This window comes from Sciurus carolinensis, chromosome 10, assembly GCF_902686445.1.
Source record: "Sciurus carolinensis chromosome 10, mSciCar1.2, whole genome shotgun sequence".
Classification (NCBI taxonomy): domain Eukaryota; kingdom Metazoa; phylum Chordata; class Mammalia; order Rodentia; family Sciuridae; genus Sciurus; species Sciurus carolinensis.
This window is the reverse complement of record NC_062222.1, coordinates 139,532,457-139,555,408: the sequence shown is the minus strand read 5'-3', so window position 1 is coordinate 139,555,408 and position 22,952 is coordinate 139,532,457. Positions and strand designations below refer to the sequence as shown.

At 40.9% G+C, this 22,952-nt stretch overlaps 1 protein-coding gene across 1 annotated transcript in view; it reads right to left on the bottom strand.

Annotated features, from left to right (window-relative positions):
• The window catches only part of Poln (DNA polymerase nu), a 176,292-nt gene that overhangs the window by 33,235 nt on the left and 120,105 nt on the right, over nucleotides 1-22,952 (bottom strand). Inside the window, exons 15-17 of the mRNA XM_047567251.1 lie at nucleotides 22,476-22,533; nucleotides 21,213-21,290; nucleotides 20,178-20,292 (exon numbers count right to left, since the gene is read on the bottom strand). Coding sequence (XP_047423207.1) covers nucleotides 20,178-20,292; nucleotides 21,213-21,290; nucleotides 22,476-22,533 — 251 coding nt within the window. The remainder of the gene's footprint in view (nucleotides 1-20,177; nucleotides 20,293-21,212; nucleotides 21,291-22,475; nucleotides 22,534-22,952) is intronic.

The following is a 22,952-nucleotide window of genomic DNA, read 5'->3' as shown; positions in this document are numbered from 1 at the left end:
ACAGAAAAAGCAATCTTGAAATTCATCTGGAAGAACAAAAGACCCAGAATAGCCAAAGCAATCCTGGGCAGGAAGAGTGATGCAGGAGGTATCACAAACCAGACCTTAAACTCTACTATAGAGCAATAGTAACAAAAACGGCATGGTACTGGCACCAAACTAGACAGGTAGACCAATGATACAGGATAGAAGACACAGAGACATACCCACATAAGTACAGTAACCTCCTACTAGACAAGGGGGCCAAAAACTTACACTAGAGAAAAGATAGCCTCTTCAACAAATGGTGCTGGGAAAACTGGAAATCCATATGCAGTAAAATGAAATTAAATCCCTATCTCTCACCCTGTTCAAAATTCAGCTCAAAATGGATCAAGGATCTAGGAATTAGACCTGAGACCCTTCACCAAATAGAAGAAAAAGTAGGCCTGAATCTCCATCACGTTGGCCTTAGAACCAGACTTTCTTAACAAGACCCCATAGCGTAAGAAATAAAAGCAAGAATCAATAAATAGGATAAATTTAAACTAAAAGTTTTTTCTCAGCACAGGAAACAATCAATAATGTGAAAAGAGAGCCCACAGAGTGGGAGAAAATCTTTTCCCCACACACTTCAGACAGAGCACTCATCTCCAAAGTTTATAAAGAACTTAAAAAACTTTACACCCAAAATACAAAGAACCCAATAGATAAATGGGCTAAGGAAATGGGCAGACACTTCACAGAAGAAGATATACAGGTGATCAACAATATAGGAAAAAGTGCTCATCATCCCTAGTAATTAGAGAAATGCAAATTAAAACCCCCTAAGATTTCATCTAACTCAATTAGAATGACTATTATCAAGAACATAAGCAATAATAAGTGTTGGCGTGAATGTAGGGGAAAAGGCACATTTGTACATTGCTGGTGGAGTTGCAAATTGGGGCAGTCACTCTGGAAAGCAGTATGGAGATTCTTCAGAAATCTTGGAATGGACCCACCATTGACCCAGCTATCCCACTCCTCGGTTTATACCCGAAGGACTTTAAAATCAGCACACTACAGTGATGCAGCCACATCAATGTTCATAGAAGCTCATTTCACAATAGCTTGATTGTGGAACCAACCTAGATGCCCTTCAACTGACGAATGGTCGATTGAAACTGAATGGTATATATATACAATGGAATATTACTCAGCCATAAAGAAGAATAAAATTATGGCATTTGCTGGTAAATGGATGAAGTTGGAAAATATCATGCTAAGTGAAATAGGCCAAGCCCAAAAAACCAAAGGCTTAATGTTTTCTCTGATAAGTGGATGATGATACATAATGAGGGGGTGGTGGCAGGGGCAGGGAAGAGAAGAGTGAAGGAACTTTGGATGGTGTAGAGGAAAAAGGGGTGGGAGGGAGTGGGAATGGAAAAACAGTAGAATGAAACAGACAGTATTACCCTATGTATATGTATGATTACAGGAATGGTATGAATATACATTGTGTACAACCATAGAAATGAAAAGTTGTACCTCATTTGTGTACAATGAATCAAAATGTGTCTGTAAAAATAAAAAGTATTTTAATAAAAAAAAAAGAGAAGGCACAAATTATCAGTACCAGGAATGAAAAGGGAATATCACTACAGACCCTATAGTCATTAAGATGATAAAAAGAGAATAATATGAACAATTTGATACCAATAAATCTGGAAGTTTAAGTGGAATGTTTAAAATTACTGTAAAACATAATTAACCAAAATTGATACAAGAAGTAATAGACCATCCGAGCAGTCACATTATCCATTAAATATGTTGACTCCTGCAAACAAAATTCCAGGCCTAGGTGATCCACAGATGATTTCCTCCAAATAAATAAACCCACTTGCATAAAACTCTTCTAGAAAATATAAAAAGGAAGGAAGGAACACCTCCTAACTCAAAAGCTTGACAAGGAATTAAAAGAAAGTAGTGGCCAGATTGCTTCTATAAATTTAGAAGCAAAATCAAACCAGCAGAAGAAAACATGATATAGCTAAAGGAATAGGAAAAAATTAAGCACAGTACATTGAAAATGTAATAAAATACAAAGAGCTTGTATACCAGTAATCATGATAAATGTATGCAAGTTAATTAACCAATTAAGATAAATGGATTTATATATTTAAATTTCAATACTTCAATATTATGTAGGAAAAAACCCACAGAAAGGTGAAAATAAAAGGGTAGGAAAGGATATACAAGGCAAATATGCTTCAAGAGAAATCTTAATATTGATCTCAAGATTTAATTCAGTCAGGCATGGTGGCACATACCTGTAATTCAAGAGCTCAGGAGACTGAGACAGGAGGATTGCGAGTTTAAAGCCAGCCTCAGCAAGTAACTTGGTGAGGCGCTAAGTAACTTGGTGAGACCCTGTCTCTAAATAAAATACACAATAGGCCTGGGAATGAGGCTCAGTGGCCAAGTGCCCCTGAGTTCAATCCCCAGTATCCACCCTGCCAGAAAAAAGATTTAATTCAAACCAAGAAGAAATCATAAAGGACAAATAAGGAAATTATGTTCTGTTAAAAGAGACAGCGAAACCAAGATAACATCTGTGATAAACATATAGACACCTAATTTATGCCTCAAAACAGTTTTAAAAACCTCACCAGAGCCTGTGCCATGCCATCTGGACCTTCAGCATCCAGAACCATGAGCAAAATAAAACTCTTATAAAGTTAGCTGCCTCAGGTATTTAGTTATAGAATGAAAAACTAATATAAAGCCCCAAACAGGTTGTAGTTGTAGTACATAAGAAACATACTCAATAATTTGACAGTTTAAAATCTATATTGAGTTGAAATTTTTTGGAAAACTCTGAAGTTTTAAATGGCAACGTCATATTACACACAAAAATAAATTAGAGGAAAATAAATGGAGAAAAACCCATTAAATGACTAGAATAAAATATATGTGCAGAACAGACTGGAAAGCCCAGAGTAGTTTACAGAAGTGAAACAGTGGACACAGGGACACCTTCCCTATGGGACAATGGGCTTGTCATGCAGGGAAATTAAATTAAATCTTTGTTGTTAACAAATCACAAAACAGAGTCCAGCTGGATTAAAAGTGCAGATATGAAAAAGTTAGAACTTAAGCAAAGGAGAATATGTAAGTCCTTACCAACAGGAGAGTGTTGAAAAGAACCAAGAAAAGTACAAACCACAATGAAAACTGAGCAAGGACAGCCCCCACCACAGTTTTGAGATCCTGTGTGCTGAAAGGCATGGGGACACTGAGAGGCAAACCAAGCCCTGGGCTCACAGGGAGGACCAGGGCGACATCTGAATAGGTAAAGAACCCGCACATTTTCAGGAAGGAATGAGTAAAAATGAGAGTGTGAACAGGTAATTCCTAGAAATGGGCACGGGAATGGCTAATGAACAGAACTGTATTAGCCCATAAAATGCAAATAAAGATCACAAGACATCACTTTTCACATGACTGGCAAAAATGGAAGGTCTGACTCTGGAAGGATGAGGATGGGGTAAGCAGCTCCTGGGGGAGACAGCACCAAGACGGGAATCTGGCACAAGGGCCTGTGACAGCAGGGACCTTGGCGTGGGGGCGGCGGGACTGCCCTGGGACAGGCATGCTGGTCTGAGAGACAGTGTGAGGATGGCACTTTCCACTGGCCAGACCCACCAAGCAGGCAGGACACTAGTTCACTTCCAGAGACCAGGAGGTATGAAGTTAAAGGGCAGCTCACATACACACACAGGTCAGGGACAGGTGCTCCCCAGGCTGTCCACCACCAGCATGGCGCTGCCCCCACCCACCCAAGCACGGACTTACCGAAGAACCAACCACTGCAACCCAAAGCCAAAAGGAAGATGCATTCCCCAATCTTCCCTCACAGGAGTGACTAAAACATTTCCCTTAGTGCAATTTAGCTGGCTTTTTTGGGGCAGAGGGTAAAGTACACATAAGACTTGCCGTTCTAACCATACTTAAGTGTTTCATTTAGTGGCATCAAGTATATCCACAATGTCGTACAACCACATAACCACCATGATTTATGTCCAGAACCTTTTCATCATTCCACATTAAACTCCGAACCCATGGTCACATTCCTTTTCAACATTAAAAAACTGTTAGGAGGAGTTTTTATCATGGAAACACAATCTACCTTCTATAACATTCACCTTGATAGTGTGTGGTTCAGGGCTCTTTGCTCACTGTCAGCCATCACCACTACCAACCTCCAGAACATTTCCTTCCTTCTAAAAAGAAGCCCACACCTGCTGTCTGTCACTCTCCACCTCCTCATCTCAGCCCTGGCCCACTAGTCTGCTTCTCCCTCTGTGGACCTGCCTTTTGTGGACATGTCATGTAAGTGGAGTCTATGACACTTGCTCTTTTGTGAATGGATCTGTTTCCAAGGTTCATTTGTGGCATAGCAGGTAAAAGGCTCCATTCCTCCCTCAGGCTGGATGATATTCCACTGTGTGGATGAGTCACATTTTGTTTACCTGTTCTGCTGAGGGACATTTGGGTTGTTTCCATTTTCGGCTATTGGGAATGATACCACTATGAAAAGGTTTTACATGAACCTGTGTTTATGTTTCTCTTGGGCATTGATAGACTGCTGGGTCAGATGGTCACTCTATGTCTGACTTTTTGAGGAACTGCGAGACTGTTTCTCACAGTGGCTGCACCTTTCATTCACTGGCAGAGGATGAATGTAGATTAGTTTTATCTTGTGGGAAAGCAGGTGTGAAGACTGTCCTTGAGTTCTTGACTCAAACCTTCCCAGCAAACAATCTTGGAGCCCTAGAGGAAAATGAAGCTCTGGAGAGTTGGCTCCCATCTTGCCAACAGAGCTGTCTGGCAACTGCAGTGTTGACCAAGATGCTCAGGGTGGACTCTGTGTCCCCTTCCGCACCACCCCTGCTGCTTGTCCTCTGTGTCTGTCCTCCCACAGTCAGTCTGTTCCCAGATCTCAGGAGTTCCGCCTCCTAATGTTCAAAGTCTGGACTTCCCGGCCATCTGTACTGAATGCTCCCTGACCCTCATTTGTTGATATTAAATGAGATGGGCATTAAACAATGCAATGCAGAGAGTTAACATTCAATAAGTACTCATTATTTTTATTGCTAAAGGGTTAAAAAGAGGGAGAGAACCCTCCTGGGCATAGAAGTGAGGGCACTCACAAGGTGCAGCCCATTGCCATAAACTTAACAATACTTCAAAGGCAATTGTCACAACTACTCTCCCAGCTCCCTCACTGCAAACATGAGACGTGATGCTGGGTGTGGCCTGGGCTCTGGATCCTGGTTGTGGCTCATCCGGGATGTGCACATGCAGCCCAAAGCTTGTGGCTGAATCCCCCTCCACCCTCTGTCTGATGCACTGATCATCACATCTCCATGGGAACTGAGACAGGCCCGCTGCCATCAGATGCATAAGATGTTGTCTCTTAGACAACAGCAAACAGTTAGCCATGTTTCCCAGTGAGCGTGGGGACCATATTCATTACAGAGCTGGCCTTCTGCTTTGCCTGCTGATCTGTGCATGTCCCCGCAGTGCTACTTTGGAGTAGGTGACCCAGCAAGCTCGGAAGGTTCATGAAGCACTAAGCTACTTTAAAATCAACAGTGCTTGTAGGAGTGTCCAAAGGGATTAAAGGTGCCAGGGACCCAATTGCCTTTTTGATAGAAGAATTTGCTGTACTTCCTAATGAGTTAAACTTTTCAATCATTATGAAATATCCCTTGAGCAACGATTTTTTGCTTTGAAGTTTACTTTGATACTAATCTAACACATTAGTGTTCTTATATTTACCACTTATTTTCAACCTATGTATTTATATTAATGCTTATAAATAGTGTTATAATTGAATCTTGTCTTTTCATCTGACAATTTCTACTTTTTTCACACTTAAAATTGTTTTATTAATAAGAATATTAAAAATAAAAATTTTATTGTTTTAGCTGTTTTCTTAAAATTTTTAGTTGTAGATAAACATAATACCTGTATTTTATTTATTTTTATGTGGTGTTGAGGATGGAACTCAGTGCCTCATGCATGTTAGGCAAGTGCTCTACCACTGAGCCACAACCCCAGCCCCTGACTTGTACTTTTTAACTGGAATTCTTAGCTTATTTATTTATCTATTTATTTTGTGGTACTAGGGATGGAACCCAAGGCCTTATACATCTTAGGCCTCTTTACACTTAGCTACAGACCCAGTCCAGCAGTTCATATATGTTTAATGTTTATTGACACTATTGAATTTAAGCTTTCTGCCTTAGGATCTGATTTTTATTTATCCCATCTGCATTTTGTTTTGTTCCTCTTTTCTTGAATCATTCTGGGTAAGCCACAGTTTTTTAAAATATCCCACTTTACCTCTTCCATTGATATCTTAGCTAGACTTCTGGTACTGTTTCAGAGTTTGCCTTAGAGATCACAGTCTGCATCTCTAAGTCTTCATGGCCTGTCTCCACTGCTATTATACTATTTCGTGGACCATGCAAGAAACTTATGACAGCATTGTTCCACTCATTCCCTCTCGGCCTTTGTCTTATGTTTTACTCTACCTATTCTACAAACTTAAAAACTAATACATTTTGAGAAATTCAAAGTTATATGTGAACCACATATACAACAAGAGAAAATACATAAGATATGCAAAATATAGACAGTTATGCTTCTACATTTGCCTGGTACTCACCTATTCCAGCACCCTTTACTCCTTCAAGATGAGGGTTTTGTGTGGTGTCATTCTATTCAGCCTGAAGAACTATTTTTTAGTATTTCTAGTTGTGTAGAAGTATTAGGACAAATTCTTTTAGATTTTGTATATCTTAAAGTGTCTTTGTTTTGCCTTAATTTTTGGAATTTGCTGGATACAGAATCCTGGATTGTTTCCTTTAGCACTTCAAAGCTACCCTTCCATCATCTCCTGGCCTCCACTGTTTCTGGTAAAAAGTGAGCTGTAACTCCCATAGCTGAGCCTTTGTTCACAATGTGTGTTTTCCCCCAACTGGTGGTTTTTGAGTTTATTTATTTGTTTGTTTGCTTTTGGTTTTCATTGGTTCAACTTTAATGTACCTAATGTAACCCCATTGGCACTTGTTGAGACTTTTGAATATGTATATTGATTTTCTTCAATCATTTTGTAAAGTGCCTTCCATGTTTCTTTTACTCTTGTTCTCTCCTCTTCTTATGAGATGCCAGATATATTTGGATTAGTCCATTTTATTTTGTACCATAGATCTTGGATTCTGCTTGGAGGTGTCTACTTTTTTCTCTCTTTGAATCTCATTTTGGACATTTTCTATTGGCTTCTCTTCAAGTTCATGTGTCCTTTCCTATGTTGCATCTAGTCTATTGGATTCCTCAGTTTTGAGATGATATATTTCACCTCTTATAATCTGACCCTTTCTATAGCTTTCACACCTCTATTGAAATTCATCATATCTTAACACATATCTACCTTTTCATCTACATACTTTAGCATTTTTATCATTAAAAATTCTCTTCTGAGAGTTCCAACATCTGGGACATCTCTTTGTTTGACTTTAGTGACTTCTATTGACTGTTTACTCTCTTGGTCATAGGACACTTCTTCTTAGGATATATTATATGTGTGTGTGTGTGTATACACACATATGAAATTATATGAAATAACTATATGAAATTATATGTTAGACATTTTGTATAAAAGAACAGTAGGGTCTGAAGTTAATATTCACTTTTTAAAAAGAACACAATACTCCTATGTCAGGTCAGTAGACATAAAATCAATTTGATCTGTGGTTGGGCTAGGCCTGGACTTCATTGCAATTTTAGTTTGATTCAGTTCACTACTAGTTTGAAATGTTTTGAAAGTGGGATTAGAAATTCCTCTTCTATGGGGTCTGGAGTCTGAGAATCGCACAAATGTAGGATTTCTCAGAGCTTCCAAGCTCAGCTATCAACTTTACAGACTATAGGAAATCTCTGTGTTATAAATCAGCTGCCAGATTTTTGGGTTTACTAGAAAGTCCACTTGCCCTCCAGTTCCATCTAAGCTTTCTGTACCTTGATTTTGCCTCTACCAGAATATATAGGTGGTTTGGCTTCCCTCAACTCTTCTACCTGTGGCAGTTCAGTTCTAGAATACCTTGGATTGACTTCTCTCAGCTCTCCAAGTCTACTCCTAATTTTGATGTCTGCTCGTAGATACTTGGTAAAGACTTGTGGAGAAGAGTTTATGAATGGTGTGCTCTGTAGCTAGGGGTCTTTAGAATTCCAATCTGTCTCACTAGCCCACATATTAATTAGAAGTTTAGCTGGTCTCTTCTCCTCCCACCAATGGAAGATTCCCCCTCTTCCTGCCCTCCACCAGAGATGAGAAAAGCCATGGTTTCTTCTTTTCTATGAAAAGTTTTTCACTTTTGGGAGCTCTGTTTACTTATCTCTATCCTCAGCTCTCTGTCAAGTTCAGATTGCAGTCTACTCATCTTTACTGATCAGGTTAGAGCAACAGTCTCTTGTGGGTTTTGGACATCTTAACTAGATATTCATCCTATAATTTTCCCATGAATTACAAGTTTATAAAACTAAAGTAGCCATATTTCAGAGCATTTGTTCAGTACAGGATGAGGTGTATCCATGGAGTGAGGTACAGGGGAAGTCATGTTGCCTTGCAAGGAGACAGGACCTGTGTCCTCCATCCTGTGGCTGTGTGACCCAGGGCTATGACATGGTCCCAACGAGACTTTTCAGCATCTGTTCGGGCAATCTAATAGAGCCTCTCTCCACAGTTGCTCTTGGCCTTCCGGCAGAAGAAGACATCTCAGGTAATCACTAAAACGCCTTCAAAGTACCTGGAGCACTCATAAGTTTCTCCATAATGCTTATCTGCTGACTCAAATGGCATGAAGTTTAGTAAAAGTAACGAAGAAGCAGATAGGATTTCATATTTGATGTTATGTTTGTTGGAGACATACGTAAATATTGACATGAATTTTTGGTAAGAAATTATTTCTGCCAGGCATGGTGGTATATGCCTGTAATCCCAGAAGCTTGGGAGGCTGAGGCAGGAGGATTGCAGGTTCAAACCAGCCTCAGCAACTTAGTGAGGCCCTGTCTCAAATACAAAAAAAAAAAAAAAAAAAAAAAAAAAGATAGGAATGTGGTTCAGTGGTTAAGGAAAGAAAAAAGAAAAATAATTATTATTTATTTATGCAAAATGTCAATCAGATTGTGGCAAGGCTCTACTCCATGTCATATGCTCTCTGATCTACGGGTACAAGGTTGTGGCAGAGAAAGAAGAGAAAAACGAAGATGGTGGGTTCTTACATTTTCTACCCAACAGCAAACACAAATTGTTTCCATTCATATCTCTGGCTAAAGCAAGTCACATGACCATGGGAGTCAATGGGGAAGGAAGTATACACTCTTCCTTTAGAGAGAGCTAACAAATATTTTTGAATAATATTTCAGTCTACCTCAGCCCACTCTTCTGATCACAAACACTTGCATCCCTCCCTTACACACAAAGAATATATTCATCACTTTACCACAGTGACAATCCAAAGTCCCATCCAATGAGAGCATGGGAATCAAGGTCCAGGTTCTTTGACCATCTTATGTCAGGTCTTGATGCACAGACCAGTGAATTAAAAAGGCAAGGCCATCTGTTGCTCCACATATGAACACAGGACAGGGACTGGACAGTCACACTAAACACTCCATTTAAAAAAGGAAGAAGAGAGACACAGCATCACTGTCCCTAGCACCTTTGGATTCTCACTAGGTGGGAGTGGAGGGGCCCTTCTCCAGGGCTTGGAAAGTCCTTGGTTGGTCCCTGAATCTGTCCTCTTGGGAATATATTCCCAGCCCATCACCCTCCATAGCTTTTTGCTATATTTTCTGGACTTCTTTTCCATTGCCCTCTTTGGTTTTACATGTTGGGGCTATGCCATGCGGACGGCGCCGGGAGGGCGCTTGGCAGCCAGCCAGAGGTTGCTTTGATCACATCGGCAGTGAGGAGGTTGATTGACATAAGCGCACCCAGGTGATTTGTCATTGGCCATAACCAATTAAGTCCACGCACACAACGTGTGCACAGGTGCTCCTGCTCGTGCCTGCTCATTTTGACCTTTACCATGATTGGGCAGCTAGCTCTCCCCTAATCTTTGCATAATTGGCGTCAGCCCTACCCTTCACCTCCTGGAGGGGATATAAGCCGGCTGTCCTCGAGCCCTGGAGAGGGGTTTTTTTAGAGGTTCGAGGTTCCAGGTTGGAGGTTCCAGGTTGGAGGTTCCAGTTCCCGGGTTTCCTGATTCATCAATAAACCGTTCCGAATTCAAGAGCCTCGCTACTCTTTTGTCCCCCGTGCCAAATTGACTCCGCTGGACCGTGTCATTTACACAAAACCAAGGAGAAGTTGCTCTCCTTGGGGAATGAACCTGATTCCCAGACTGCCTATTGCCTGCGAAGACTGTGGATCTAAGTGTTGCTTTAAAGCTCAAATGATCACAGAATATTTCAGCCTGGATTGTGATTCTGTGGGAAATACAGCTCTCAGAAACAGAATCAGTTCCTTCTACTTGACTTTGGTCAGCTCCATGCATCTGAGATACACCCATGACTCATCCAGTGATGTGTCCTCTCTGCAGACTTCATTGCAGGAATCTTGAGTGGTTGGGAGTTTGTGGGAAAGACACAAACTTTTACTACCTTCTGTTCTCTTCTTCCTATAGATGTTGTCCAACTGTAAGGATTTTGAGTGCCACCTTAATTCTTTCAGGTGTGTTAGCAGTCAGCATCAAGGCCACACCTTTGATGATTCGTGTGTTTTAATTTATAGACCTTTTAGGACTTATCTTTCATTTTCTGGGATAAAAATCACTGACATATTCCAACTTTCTGAAGTTCATTATTCCCTTTCATTCCTGGTCACTTCTTTTCCAATTTGTCCTTCTTCATTGTCACATGCAGACAACAGCAATCCAAGTATGTTCTAACATTTTGTTGGCTCAGTTCTGCCTAAAGCCACAAGCTCATTAAGGTTATTATCTGACCTACAAATAATCACAGGTGGCGAGTTTTTCACATTTTATCAAATGCCATCTTCCAGCCTCCAGAGACATCTGCTGCCAGTGCCATCTTTTAGGATTTGATACAGCAGGCCATAAGTCACCAACTCCTGAGAGATCATGATAGGCTAGGTAACCCCAAAATCTTACTGTCTTGCTGCAAGAATGGTTCATCTCTCTTCCTCATTACATCTCACCACAGTTGGCCCACCATTTATAATGCAAGATGATGGAGCTGCCTCTTAAAAATTTTGGAACAGGGGTGAAAAGAGATCATGAGGAATCACATGTCTTTCTTAAAGTCTGTTCAGAGTGACATGTGTCAGCCTTACTCAGTTCACTAGTAAGTCCTGTGGCCAGTCTAACACTGAGGTGAGGGAGCTACAGCCAACAGTACCATCTTCCACACTTGCCTATGTTCTTGTACATTCCTTGGACTTTTCTATATAGACAGTCATGTCATCTGCAAATAGGGACAGTTTTGTTCATTTTTCTTACCTGAGAGTATCTCAGAGAAGCACTCAAGCCTTAAGCAGGAGAAAAATGAATGTATTCTACAATGAAAAATTCTTTTAAGCTTCAGTCTGAAAATGGTGAGTTGAAGGCACACCCAATAGAGAATGCTTTTAATGTACACTTGTAAAACTTAGGAAACACCTAATAAGGCAGAGGTATGAAGACTTCCATGAGCAACGACACCTGACTGGTGTCCTGCAACAGGCTGCGTCTTTGGATGTGTGACTGTGGGAGGGCAGCTCTGAGGTCTTGCACCGATGTGTCCCTGCTTGCCTCTGGCACCCATCTGTCAAATTGCAGCTTCACAGATGATTTCCACTACTCCTCCCAGATCCATCTTTATAGAACTTTGTAATCTTAAAGGCTTTTCAAGGAAGTTGTTACTCTTTGATAATGTTACTAAATATTTCAGAATATTCGCCTTTCTGCCTTTTGTGTTTCAAACAATAAGGCTTTTACAAGGAACAAACATTTTTATGTGTATTTGATCTGCCTTTCACCATGTACTATTCTAGTCCTCTGTTTGGAACACAAAAATCATTTCCACAGCAACTAATTATAGTATAAGTCACAAATGCTGAATTACTATTGCTGGTGAGAAATCAGAGGCAACCACAATGCAAGTATTAAAAGCTCTTATTTCTGAAGTTCTCCCAAACACTAATAAGAGCTAATAAAATGCAGGGAAGACATACACATTATCCAGTGTAGGCATGAACTCTTCAAGCTGGCTTTGTAGGTGATCAGCCTGATGCAAATCTGAAGAGGATTCTTTTCTGCCTCATGTATTATGCCTTGGTCAAAAAACAGTTGAGCATATTTGGTGTGTCTATTGCTGGCTCCTCTTTTCTGTTCCATTGATCTACACTTCTGACTCTCTGCCAACACCACACTCTCTCGATTGCTGCACATTAAGCCTATCAGGAAGTGATTTCTACCAGCTCATTCTTTGTCAAGATTGTTTTAGCTTTCCCTAAGGCCTGTGCCTTTTCATACACACTTTATTTATTTATTTATTTATTTATTTTATTTTTTTTTTTTAACTTCTCAGGATTCTTCTTTTTCTTTTTCTTTTTTTTTTAATTTATTTATTTTTTTTACGTTTACATAGGGTAATGATGTTTATTATATTTTTCCCCTCCCCCCCCCCCCCCCCCCCCCCCCCCCCCCCCTCTTTTCCCTCTACACAGTCCTTCTTCCTTCATTCTTACTTGCTCTCCTTAGCCTAACTCTAAACCTAACCTAAACCTAATGCTAGCCCCTCCCACCCCCCATTATATGTCCTCATCCGCTTATCAGCGAGATCATTTGTCCTTTAGTTTTTTGAGATTGGCTTATCTCACTTAGCATGATATTCTCCAATTTCGACCATTTGCCTACAAATGCCATAATTTTATCATTCTTCATTGCGGAGTAATATTCCATTGTATAAATATGCCACAGTTTCTTTATCCATTCATCAACTGAAGGGCATCTAGGTTGGTTCCACAATCTGGCTATGGTGAATTGAGCAGCAATGAACATTGATGTGGGCTGTATCTCTGTAGTATGCTGATTTTAAGTCCTTTGGGTATAGGCCAAGGAGTGGGATAGCTGGGTCAAATGGTGTTTCCATTCCAAGCTTTCTGAGGAATCTCCACACTGCTTTCCAGAGTGGTTGCACTAATTTGCAACCCCACCAGCAATGTATGAGTGTTCCTTTTTCACCACATCCTCGCCAACACCTATTGTTGCTTGTATTCTTGATAATCGCCATTCTAATTGGGGTGAGATGAAATCTTAGGGTGGTTTTGATTTGCATTTCCCTTATTACTAGGGATGTTGAACATTTTTTCATATATCTGGTGATTACTTGTACATCTTCTTCTGTGAAGTGTCTGTTCATTTCCTTAGCCCATTTGTTGATTGGATTATTTGTATTCTTCGTGTAGAGTTTTTTGAGTTCTTTATAGATTCTGGAAATTAGCGCTCTATCTGAGGTATGGTTGGCAAAGATATTCTCCCACTCTGTAGGCTCTCTCTTCACATTTCTGATAGTTTCCTTTGCTGAGAGAAAGCTTTTTAGTTTGAATCTATCCCAGTTGTTTATTCTTGCTTTTATTTCTTGTGCTATGGGAGTCCTGTTAAGGAAATCTGATCCTGAGCCAACAAGTTGAAGATTTGGACCTACTTTTTCTTCTATAAGATGCAGGGTCTCTGCTCTGATTCCGAGGTCCTTGATCCATTTTGAGTTGAGTTTTGTGTAGGGTGAGAGATAGGGGTTTAGTTTCATTCTATTGCATATAGTTTTCCAGTTTTCCCAGCACCATTTGTTGAAGAGGCTATCTTTTCTCCATTGCATATTGTTGGAACCTTTGTCTAGTATGAGAAAATTGTATTTATTTGGGTTTGTGTCCATGTCCTCTATTCTGTACCATTGATCTACCTGTCTATTTTGGTACCAATACCATGCCGTTTTTGTTACTATTGCTTTGTAGTAGAGTTGAAGATCTGGTATTGCAATACCCCCTGCTTCGCTCTTGCTACTGAGGATTGCTTTAGCTATTCTAGGTTTTTATTCTTCCAGATGAATTTCATAATTGCTTGCTCTATTTCTGTGAGGTACATCATTGGGATTTTAATTGGAATTGCATTGAATCTGTATAGAACTTTAGGTAGTATAGCCATTTTGACGATATTAATTCTGCCTATCCAGGAACATGGGAGATCTTTCCATCTTCTAAGGTTTTCTTTAATTTCTTTCTTTAGTGTTCTGTAGTTCTCATTGTAGAGGTCTTTCACCTCTTTTGTGAGATTGATTCCCAAGTATTTTATTTTTTTCGATGCTATTGTGAATGGAGTAGTTTTCCTAATTTCTCTTTCTGAAGATTCATCACTTATGTATAAAAATGCATTGGATTTATGAGCATTGATCTTGTAACCTGCTACTTTACTGAATTCACTTATGAGTTCTAAAAGTTTTCTGGTGGAATTTCCAGGTTCCTCTAAATATATAATCATGTCATCAGCGAACAGGGATAGTTTGAGTTCTTCTTTTCCTATTCGTATCCCTTTAATTTCTTTGGTTTGTCTGATTGCTCTGGCTAGAGTCTCAAGGACGATGTTGAATAGAAGCGGTGAAAGAGGGCATCCCTGCCTTGTTCCAGTTTTTAGGGGGAACGCTTTCAGTTTTTCACCATTTAGAATGATATTAGCCATGGGCTTAGCGTAGATGGCCTTTATAATGTTTAGGAATGTTCCCATTACCCCAATTTTTTCTAGTGTTTTGAGCATGAAGGGATGCTGTATTTTATCAAATGCTTTTCCTGCATCTATTGAAATAATCATGTGATTCTTAACTTTAAGTCTGTTGATATGGTGAATGACATTTATTGATTTCCGAATGTTGAACCAACCTTGCATCCCTGGGATAAAACCCACTTGATCGTGGTGCACTATCTTTTTAATATATATTTGTATGCGATTTGCTAAAATTTTGTTGAGGATTTTTGCATCGATGTTCATTAAGGATATTGGTCTGAAATTTTCTTTCCTTGATGTGTCTCTGTCTGGTTTAGGTATCAGGGTGATATTGGCTTCATAGAACGAGTTTGGTAGGGTTCCCTCCTCTTCTATTTCATGGAATAGTTTGAGGAGTATTGGAATGAGCTCTTCTTTAAAGGTTTTGTAGAACTCGGCTGAGAACCCATCTGGTCCTGGACTTTTCTTTGTTGGTAGGCTTTTGATGACCTCTTCTATTTCATTGCTTGAAATTGGTTTATTTAAGTTGTGTATGTCCTCCTCGTTCAGTTTAGGTAGTTCATATGTCTCTAGAAATTTGTTGATGTCTTCAAGGTTTTCTGTTTTGTTGGAGTATAGATTTTCGAAATAGCTTCTAATTATGTTTTGTATTTCACTCGTGCCTGCAAGAGACACATCTCATAGAAAGAGACACCCATAGACTAAAGGTGAAAGGATGGGGAAAAACATACCATGCACACGGACACAGCAAAAAAGCTGGAGTATCCATCCTCATCTCAGATAATGTGGACTTCAAACCAAAACTAGTCAGAAGGGATAAAGAAGGACATTACATGCTGCTTAAGGGAAGCATAAATCAGCAAGACATAACAATCATAAATATCTATGCCCCGAACATTGGCTCATCCACGTACGTCAAACAAATCCTTCTCAATTCCAGAAATCAAATAGACCACAACACAATAATACTAGGCGATTTTAACACACCTCTCTCACCACTGGATAGATCGTCCAAACAAAAATTGAATAAAGAAACTATAGATCTCAACAACACAATCAGCAATTTAGACTTAACGGACATATATAGAATATACCATCCAACAAAGAATGAATACACTTTCTTCTCAGCAGCACATGGATCCTTCTCTAAAATAGACCATATTTTATGCCACAAAGCTACTGTTAGTAAATACAAGAAGATAGAGATACTACCTTGTACTCTATCAGATCATAATGGATTGAAATTAGAAATAAATGACAGAATAAAAAACAGAAACTTCTCCAATACCTGGAGACTAAATAATACACTATTATATGATGAATGGATAACAGAAGACATCAGGAGGGAAATAAAAAAATTCATACACACTTTAGAATAAGTTTTTCTGTGTCTAGGAACACCTTACCTGGGTTTTAATAGAGATTGTATTATAAACCTACAGGTCAATTTAGGGAGAACTAACACATTCGTATGTCGAGTCTTCAATATCAGGAACACAATCTCTCTCTCTCTTTTTTGGCGGGGGTGGGGGTGGGGGGTGGTAACCAGAGATTGAATTCATTGGCACTCGACCACTGAGCCACATCCCCCAGCCCTATTTTGTATTTTATTTAGAGACAGGGTCTCACTGAGTTGCTTAGGGCCTCGTTTTTGCTGAGGCTGGCTTTGAACTTGAGATCCTCCTGCCTCAGCCTCCTGAGATGCTGGGTTTACAGGTGAGCATTACCACAATGGGCTTCATGATACATCTCTTTGATTTAAGATGATCAAGTCTTTTTGTCAGTACTTGTCATTTTTGGCATAAGATCCTGCACATATTTTGTTAACTGAACATTTAAGTACAGATACTCCTCTCCCACTGTAAATTGAAATGTAAGGTGATAAGGGAAGATAATTTACTTAACCTACCGAACGTTGCAGCTTAGCAACAGAGCACATTGTAGAGAGCCGGTTGGGCTGAACCTGTGATCACAGCTGCCTGGGAGGGATGATGGTACCACACACATCACCAGCTGGGAAAAGATTGCAATTCAAAACTTGGAGTCTGGTTTCCAATGAATGTGTATGGTTTTCATACATGATGAAGTGAAAATACCTAAAACCAAACCACAGCAAGTTGGAGACTCTGTGCTTTGTCATCTTTGGCTTAACTAACTGGTGTTGTGTTTTAAATTTCACTCTCCGCATGTTCACTGTCGGTTTATAGAAATGTGATTGATTTCTGTGTGTTGATTTTGGGTCCTGTGACTTGCTGAATTCATTTATTAGTTCTAGGAATTAAAAAAAATATTTTTAGTATATTCCTTGGGATTTTCTAGACAATCATGTTATCAGCAAATAAAGAAGTTTTCTTCCTTCCTTTACAATCTATACACCATTTATTTCTTTTACTTATCTTTTATAGTAGCTAGAACTTCAGTATTCAATATTAAAGCCTGATGTGGTGGTACACACCTGTAATCCCAGCTACTTGAGAGGCTGAGATAGGAAAATTGCAAGTTCAAAACCAGTCTGGGCAACGTGGTCAGGCCTTGTCTCAAAATAAAAAATAAAAAGGGCTGGGGATGCAGCTCAGTGGTAGAGCAGTCTTGGGTTCAATCCTCAGTACCACACGCACAAAAAAAATCCATATTAATAAATTGTTCCTGCTCTTTGGGAAAGCATTCTTCCTTTTACATTAAACATGCAGTTGCCTGTTTTTTTTAAACATTTTTTTTTTTTTTGTCAAAATGAGGTTGTTTCCTTCTTTTTCTAACTTGCTGTGAATTTTTATCATGGATGGGTGTCAAATGCTTTGTCTGCATCTGTTGATACTGACTTCATTTTTTAGCATGACACAATGGCTCACATTGATTGTTTCATCCTGGGAATAAATCTCATTTGGACATGGTATATACTTCTTTTTATACATTTTTGGATTTGGTTTGCTAAGATTTTGTTGAGGATTTTTGCATCTAAATTCATGAGTGACATTAGTGTGTAGTTTTGTTCTACTTTTTACCTTTCTTTCTCTGGTTTGGCATCAGGGTTAACACTAGCTTCACAGACTAAATTGGGATCATTCATGTTCTGTTTTTTGGAATAGGTTGTATAAAACTGATGTTAACTCCTTTAGACATTGGATAAGGTCCTTCCATGAAACCATTTGGATGGGGGAATTTCTTTTTAGGAACTTTCAGTTATAAATTCAATTTCTTTAGTAATTAGAGGAATATTCAGGTTATCAGTTTCATTTTAGTTGGGCTTTGGTAGTTTGTAGTTGTCAAGAAATTGGTTTTTTGAAAACAAAGTTGTTTCCAATGTTCCCTTATCACCTTCTGAGACAGGGGCTGTGGGAGAGTGGGAGGAGCTGCACAGGAAAACACCAGGCAGAGCCGAGGCACAATCAGAAACTTGAACCTTACTTAGGTAAGAGGGGAGGTCCTCTTTTAAGACTGAGAGAAGGATAGACATCTGTGAGACAACAGAAATGTTTGGAGTGACTGACAAGACCAGGTCCCTCAGGTCAATGACCTTAATGTCAAGTGAACTCAATCACTCCCACTTTGTGACTTTCTCCAGTCCCTGGGCTGCAAAATGGGGAGGTGACCAAGGGGATCACCCTGGACTAGAAACCAGCAAAAGAACACTGAGTCCTAAGAGAGCAGCCATTGGGGCTGAGTGACAAGGTGAGTGGGTCTGTGCAGTTCTTCACCACCTTCTGTCCATCCCCAGGCCTGACTAGGTGTCCAGAAGCATCAGGCCGGCACAGTCTCGGCCCTTGAAGTTCAGCATTGTGAAGGGAAGAGACGGATAACACAGCTGCATGCCACACTATGTGACAGGCACAGAAAGTGTTAGGTGGGTGGGAGGGTGGGTTGGGTGGCTGAGCACAGGAATAAGGCAGCAAAGACCAAGTATGCATCTGGTGGTGCTCAGAGGTAGGGAAATCAGGTCAGAGAGGACCCAGCCAGGGTAGAGACTAATGGTATGGAAGGGCAGAGTTGCAAAGGGTCCAGGACAAGGCCAAGGAGGAAGGCGAGGGTGGGAACAGGAAAGACAGTTGCTGATGATGGCAGGTGGGTTGGTACTTATGAGCTGCACTTGGCTCCTGATGGTTCTGTCCTCCACAGAGTCACGTCCATCCTGTCCACCCAGGACCCCTCTTTAGGGCTTGGCAAATATTCCATTATTCTTTGGTTTTGCTGCTTTGCCTGCAAATGGTTTCTACAACTATCCATACTTAGGTCCAGCTCAGTGCACAGTAATTTTCTCACTCCCTGACACCTTCTCATAAAATATTTCCTGAATTTTATTATTCAAATGAAAGTCTTATAGTGCTGGTATTTTTGGCAAATGCATAGGAAAGTATGAACTCTGCATTCTCCCCTCATTTATTTGAGAAACCTTCTGTGAGCCCCCATGCTTGGTGGAACACATCAGGGAATGGAAGTGGTACTCAGCAGGTGTTATGGGCTGGACAGAGAGCAGCAGAACTGGGGGAGGTCAGAAGTGCCAGAGAAGCCCCCAGAACATGTCTACAGGGCAGGTTTAGATAAGGCTAGGGAGAGAGCTTCCAGAGCCCAGGGAAAGGAAAGGTCCCAGTGAGGCGGGTGGCTGGTATGCTGGGGACCAGCCAGGGAGGTCCAGAAAATGGTTGGCCGTCCTGGACAATGGGACGTGGCCTTGCCCTGTTGGGGCTCACATGCCTTCAGGAGGGCAGTGACAAACATGAGTGTGTGAGGAGACCCAGGGCCCTGTGGGGGAGACTTCCTGGAAGGGAACTGCTAGAGACCCTGAGGTAAGCAGATGACAAGAGATGTGGGAGGAGGGGTAGGAGGAGGAGCCACAGTGGGGCAGCCTGAGGGAGAGGACCAAGGTGAGAGGAAGGCACACCCGAAGCTGCCCCGAGAGGGAACTGTGATGGCAGACACAAGCTTCCAACAGCCAGCCCACTCTGCCCTCCTCTTCCTCGTAGCAAAATCCTGACTGTGGAGACAGTTATGTACCTGGGCCAACAAAACCTGAGGCCATCTGCCTTGACTTCTTTATTAGACGGACCCATTCAGGCAGGGACAGTCACCACAGCCACCCCTCCTGCCCACCTTGCTGAGCAAGACGCTCGCCCTCCTTGACCCCAAGCCCTGCCCCTTTTCTTCCCATGTGCCTTTCCGACATTCCTATCACATTCTTCTCAATGGTGAAGAGCCATAAGTTCTTTCAGAAATAGGAAGTTCTGGGCATCCTGGCTATTGACATCAAAATGATTAACTATTTGAGAAAAATCGAATTTCTTTCTTATGAAAATTGCCTTGGAATAACTTCACACTTTTAAACTCATATCAGCATTTCTGCAGATCTGATAATATTGTGGCTCAGTATCTTACCACTGTGAAGTCAGGGTAGAAAATACATCATTTCTTTCAGATTCCTGGAATAACTTCAAAAGTTCTGGATCCCCAGATAAATGTGCAAGAATGCGCAATTCAATCTGTGAAAAGTCTGTTAGACAGAGCTCTGTGTCAAGTGGGAATTCACCAATGATGCCCTGCTGTCACTCCACCCACCCACCCTCAGACAGCGCCTCCCCTCCAGGGTTGAGGTTAACATCCCCAGCTCCATGGGTCAGACTCCTTTGGCCATAGGCCCACCCCAGGGCCACCTCTGTGTTAGCCATCTGAGGACCCCTTCTGCCTCCTGTGAGCCAGCAAGGCCTCCCTCTGGGGCAGGAGTGTTCATTGGTGGCTTCAGTGACTGCACACATCACATTGTTAAAAAGGACCTTCTGTGTAGGCTCTGTTCACAGGATGCCCTAGTGAGCGACAGTCAGATCCCCTCCCCCACGGAGCTCCCATTCTCAAGGGGGACAATTTGAGTAAGTCGTGTGGTATGTCAGAAGGGGAAAAATGAAATGGAAAACACAGACCAAGGTAAGACAGTTCAGTGCGGGCATGAGTGGTGCGTGTGTGTGCAGGCAAGTGCTAATGTGAACAGTCAGTTCCCCGATTTGTAGACCTCACCAAGAAAGGGACACCAAGTGATGCATGAGGAGGTGAAGCAGGAGCTCAGAGGCATCTAGGAAGTGGAGGAAGAACAGGTGGCCAGTAGCCAGTGTGGCTGCCTGGAGCGAGCAAGGGGAGGGAGCTGGGATGAGGACTAGGAAAGGGGCAGGTTGAGTGGGCCATGCAAGGAGTTTGCCATCTAGATATGGCAAAGTGCAGAGACCCTAGAAGCCAGAGACCTATTATTATTTACTGTGCATAATAAATCCTTATCTCATATATTTGCCTTAGGATTTATTTAAAGAAATGGATTCTGCAAGTACCTTTGAATTATTCAATATGTAAGTATTTGAACTGCATGAAAATACATCAAGTGAGCTACAGTGGTACACATTATCCTCCACCATTGCTAGCACATACCTGCTGCCAGGAAGGTGTGGCCCTTGGAGGAAACAAACAGGGCTCTCGGGGAGATGGTGAAAGTCTCATCTTCTTTACCTAAATTGTCATTTCAAGAGCACATGGTGAGGTTGGTTGTGAGCTCACTTGAAGTATTAATGTAATTTAAAAGCACATTATTACAAAAAGCTAGTGAGATTTTCTTCCTTTTTTTTTTTTTTTTTTCCTGTGGTGCTGGGAATTGAACCCAGGGCTTTGATGCTTGCAAGGCAGGCACTTTACCAACTGAGCTATATCCCCAGCCCAAGTGAGATTTTCTTGTTGAAATTTCCTGTTTTTTCTAGAGTTTTATTTATTTATTTATTTTTTTGTTGTTGGGGGGGTGGTGGGGATGGAACCCAGGGGCACTCAACCACTGAGACATATCCCCAGCCCTATTTTGTATTTTGCTTAGAGACAGGGTCTCACAGAATTGCTCAATGCCTCTCCATTGCTGAGGCTGGCTTTGAACTCCTGATCCTCTTGCCTCAGCCTCCCGAGCCTCTGGGATTACAGGCATGTGCCATCTTGCTGGGTACTAGAGGTTTTGGTGAAGGGAAAAGTCAAATATTGACACCTGAACATTGCAGTGAAAGTGCTGGAGACTCCGAGTCTCACTGATTAGATCTATGCAGGGCTGAGCGACTGTGATTCCCCACAGGAGAAGCAGAGCGTCTGGTGGTCACCTTCTACAGGCTCTGTTCAAGGATGAACATGTGCGTTTAAAGAAGGGCATTTGTGGCACTTCACTGTGCACCCAGCCCAGGGGGAAGCACTAGCCCTGAAGCAGAAAGTTGGGAATGGGTGACACAGCACCAATTGGAGCTTCCCTTTCTCAGAAATGTGAACATCAGCATTACAGTGGAATAACTAGAGACAAAGAAACATGTTTGTGTGCTTTTATAAATATTTCCAGTAATTTTCAGACTTTAATAAAAGCCAGTGCTATTGTATGTAGGTTTTTTTTTTTTTTCTTTAACAGGAAGTTGGTGGGAGAGAGATAGTAGGAAGGGAGTTATTTTCCTGGTATAATTACCATCTATTTTAACTTATAAATTGCTAAAAGGGAGGTCCCATATCACATCAGCTGCTCTTTACTTTTTTAATGTATATTTAAATCCTGGTCATGCAAACAAAGGAGAACTTCAGCAAAGTGAAGCAGTTAGTTATAGAAAAGCAATTACAAAACAATTCTAAGTTTTAAAAAATTACCCAAGATTTTAACAAGGCAGAAAGAAATGTTACCTTTAAAATTCTGAGGCTTAGCAATTTGAATTGGGTGCTTGGAAATACCTTGGATATTCTGTTAATAACAAAAGGAAAATAGCTTTAGCTGAAATATCTATTCTTAAATTAATCTGTACCATTTAAGGGTATTTAAAATGCAATAATATTTTATTAAACATGAACAAAATAAGCAATGCCAATGTTTCCTATTAGGCCTATTAATATTTACTACACTAATATGAAACATAGTTTTGGTAGGGATGCTACTGAGTAGTCAGCAAATCTGAGAACAGCTCTGACTGGCAGTGTGACCCTTGTTGTAATTACATGCAATAACTTTCACAGCAGCCCAGATCATGACATTTGTATGTTGTACTTTTATTTAAAAACATATTTTAAGATGAAAATTCTGGTCTTTGCTCCTAATCTCCCCTCCCCTGCTGCCCCGGGGAACTCGGTGGCTGCCTTTATCTTAGCCCTTCTGTGGCTGGCAGT